Below are 3,447 nucleotides of genomic sequence, written 5' to 3' on the forward strand. Positions count from 1 at the left end.
AAAAAAAAAAAAAAAAAAAAAAAGAGGCTCGAATTGTTTTGAGAGTATAGGCTTAGAGCTACGACTAAAATAGCTATTATTCTCTTTTCTCTGCATCCCCCGTTTTGTTAATTGGAGTTACAAATTCTAAGTGGCAGATAGAGTTTCGGCACTTCTGCACTTGTTCGTCTAGCAACGTTTAAAAAATTCTCTAACCATTTTGAGTTTTGAACCGGTAAAACCTGCCCAAAACCACCAGTACCAGTAACATAGTTTTATATCAAAACTCAGATTCACAAAAAAATTCGGACAATGCCGGGTTCTTTTCTGTTTTACAAAGCATTGCTTTTCTCTTAATTCCTGAATTAGCTAGCTAGGCAGTGATTATTCTAGCAATTCAAATCAAAAGGAGATAAAATTGCATAATGTAGTAGCACCCATAATATTTTTAGAATTACGACAGCTATGAACAAAATACATTATTCTAATTCCCAAAAATATATAAATAACACGTAAAACTAATGTTAAAACCTCACAGCTGAAGTAACAACATTTGATACAAGATTATGTTGATAAAGAAAATAATTCATAGTTCAGAGGCCGAAATTGCAAGCCTGAACAAACTCCAAGTCGTGGTCGACGTGCTTGGTCCAAAGCGGTCGGAACTGGTTCATAGCAATATCAAGCCACGGTTTCATATTACCGTTGAAATGTACCACCGCGGCGTTACGGATCTCATCCATACTAATGCTCGGATTGTAACCCAGCCCAAGCACATGCCATGTTTTGTCCAGCGGCTTTGTGGTCGAGTAAAACGTGATCAGCCCCGGTGGCAACGTTCCCAGTTTCCATAAAGTCCTGTTCTCGTTCTGCAGTTCAGACAAACACACAACAAAAGTCAAAACACAACAACACAACGAAACACATTGTTGTCAAAACATATATCACAAAAGGTTACCAGATTTTGCCAGTAGTGATACTCTTCTGTGCACTTCTCTCTTCTCCAAGCATCAAGATCAAAGAAGTTCATTCCATAAGCCCACGCGCATGCTTTCGGATTAAACTTCTCCTTGATCAAAGGATGAGAGAAGTTCATGTACTGAGCATACCGATGGAACGAACCAAAACAAGTCTCTACAGCTCCATTCACTTTCCCATCCATATCAATCTCCCAAAGCCCCGTCAAATCCTTCTGCACAACCACATCATCGTCCAGAAACAGTATCCTATGCAGCTTCGGGTACATCTCAGGCAAATAGAATCTCAAGTGATTCAATATAGACAAATACTTCGGGTTCCTAAACTTCATATTGGTCGTATCCTTGGTCGCATTCTCAAGCTTATTCTCGAAATAAAACTTCTGCAGATTCGCAGACTCAAGCTGCTTCAACACAGGCACATACGAAGAGTTCAAAAAAGTATAGTCCTCAACAGCTTTCACTTCAACATGAGCTCCTTTATACTCCTTGAGCTTAAACATAACCTGCATCGCACCGAGATTCATCTTATCCGTCACAACGTGGAAGACATGCTTCCACGGCTCCTTAGCATTCTTCACGGCAGAGTTCACCACCACCGAAGCTGCAATCACGTTATCCGAAAAGATAGCGTAATGGTAAAGACTCGGATCCTCGAGCTCCGATGCTCTAGCTTTCCCTTCATCAGTGTACTTCTCTGGATGAGCGATCCTCTCTTCCATCAACCTCATCGCAAGACAATGCAGCCCCTTCGGAATCGATTTCGCAGCGATCAAGCTCGAGAACGCTCCTTGCTTCTTAGCATTCGTTAACTGTTCGTTAACGGCGAAGATCGTGTCTTTTAGCTTCTGGATCTTGAGCTGATTGTCAAACGACTCCTTGGCTTCAGCGATCACTTGGCGAGTCATTTTGATCCGCTCTTTAACTTCTTTCTCGAACTGTCGAAGCGTGGATTCTTCGATCGAAGATCCATCGGAATCGTAGAGAGCTCGGTACGTTGGTTTGCTGATGAGATCCGTGTAGTTTCTTGAGAGATCCGCGAAGATCCTCACGAGTTTCGAATTCTCGAGCTTGAGCTTCCGAGCGTAAGAGGCGTAGGCTAGTGCTAACGACCGGTGGTCATCAGCTTGTTTCCGGATCTGGAGGAGGCGTGGCTTGAGCGGATCCGATTTGATATCCAATATGGATCTTCTGATGGATCCGACTCCATTCGAGTGTCTGATGAGATTCAGGGATTGAGAACTTACGGGAAGATGGAGTTCAGGTGAGTGATTAGACTCGGAAGTGAAGACAAACGAGAGAGTGAAGAAGGAAAGTGCGATAGTGGCAGCCAAAGCTGTGAGTCTGAATCTGACGCCGGAGACGATAATCGCCGGAGATCCGCCGCCGCGTAAAAGTCGGTGGTGAGTAGCCATTTTTGCAGGATCAGTGGAGTTTCATTCAATTATAGCTGCTATTAATGGAGTCTCTCTGAACATCTGAAATGATTGTATTAAGGAAAAAAAAATGTCGGTAACCATTTTCTAAACCTTTTTAAAATCTTAATTTAAGTATGACAGTCGGATCAAAAATAGTTTTAGATATGGACTTCTATATTCATTCACACTGTTATTAGTGTTTTCATACCAGATCTAAAATTTGATTTTACTTTTCATAGAAACAATCAATTTAATGTAATACTTCCTTTTGTTTCTAAACATAAGATGTTTTAAAAAAGTTTAATGTTCCAATGTATAAAATATTTTCAATTTGCTAAGTAATTTTTACTTTATTAAAAATTGTATAATCAATCATATTTAATAATATATTTTATAATTGATTGAATACAATTAATTTATAGTTTTAATATTACTTTCTAGACAAAAAATAATTTTTTTTAATATGCGTGTTTTTTTTCTAAACATATTATATTTAAAAACAAAGGGAGTAGTTTTTAAACTTAATTGCGAGAAAATCAAAACGATTGGATACAGAATATAATCAACAACAAGGCTAGAAACAGTAAACTATTTTTTTCTTTTTGTAAATAAAGATACAACATAGATATAAAAGTAAAACATATTAAAAATTGAAAAGAAAAGAATATCATATTAAAAATTGCCAGTATAAAAGTATTGTCATATGATTTTATAAAATAAAATTTATTAAAAATTACTCTCGAAATCTTTTTCACGAAAATATGAAAGTAGATAATAGAGAAATGGAAGTATAAAAATAAAAATATCATAGTGCATAAGTTACTCACGAGTTGTCAGATTAGCAAGTGGTGGCAGATAAGAACAAAAACTCAGCTTAATTTAAGGATTTTAGATAAATTAGTACAACTAGAAAAACATGAATTTGTTTTTTTCCAAAAAAATGAGGCAAATCAAATTTCTCTCAAAACATAACGCAAAAATTAGTTTATTAATTCTCAATGTCTGTCTTACAAAGCCAAAAGTAAAAAAAAAATATATAGAACTTTTACAAATCCTAATCTTAACAGCAAAAT

At 36.8% G+C, this 3,447-nt stretch overlaps 2 protein-coding genes across 2 annotated transcripts in view; one reads left to right on the top strand and one right to left on the bottom strand.

Annotated features, from left to right (window-relative positions):
• Positions 1–211, top strand: part of LOC106305915 (putative G3BP-like protein) — a 2,971-nt gene extending 2,760 nt beyond the window's left edge. The window contains exon 11 of the mRNA XM_013742342.1: positions 24–211. The gene's annotated coding sequence lies outside the window, so the exon portion shown is untranslated. The remainder of the gene's footprint in view (positions 1–23) is intronic.
• Positions 212–375: 164 nt separating this feature from the next.
• LOC106305914 (galacturonosyltransferase 8-like) lies at positions 376–2,483 on the bottom strand. The gene is made up of 2 exons (XM_013742341.1): positions 938–2,483; positions 376–848 (listed from the first exon to the last, which is right to left on the bottom strand). The coding sequence occupies exons 1-2, from the start codon at positions 2,369–2,371 to the stop codon at positions 573–575; spliced, it is 1,710 nt and encodes a 569-aa protein (XP_013597795.1). The 5' UTR covers positions 2,372–2,483; the 3' UTR covers positions 376–572.
• Positions 2,484–3,447: the final 964 nt, after the last annotated feature.

This window comes from Brassica oleracea, chromosome C7 (genome assembly GCF_000695525.1).
Source record: "Brassica oleracea var. oleracea cultivar TO1000 chromosome C7, BOL, whole genome shotgun sequence".
NCBI lineage: Eukaryota > Viridiplantae > Streptophyta > Magnoliopsida > Brassicales > Brassicaceae > Brassica > Brassica oleracea.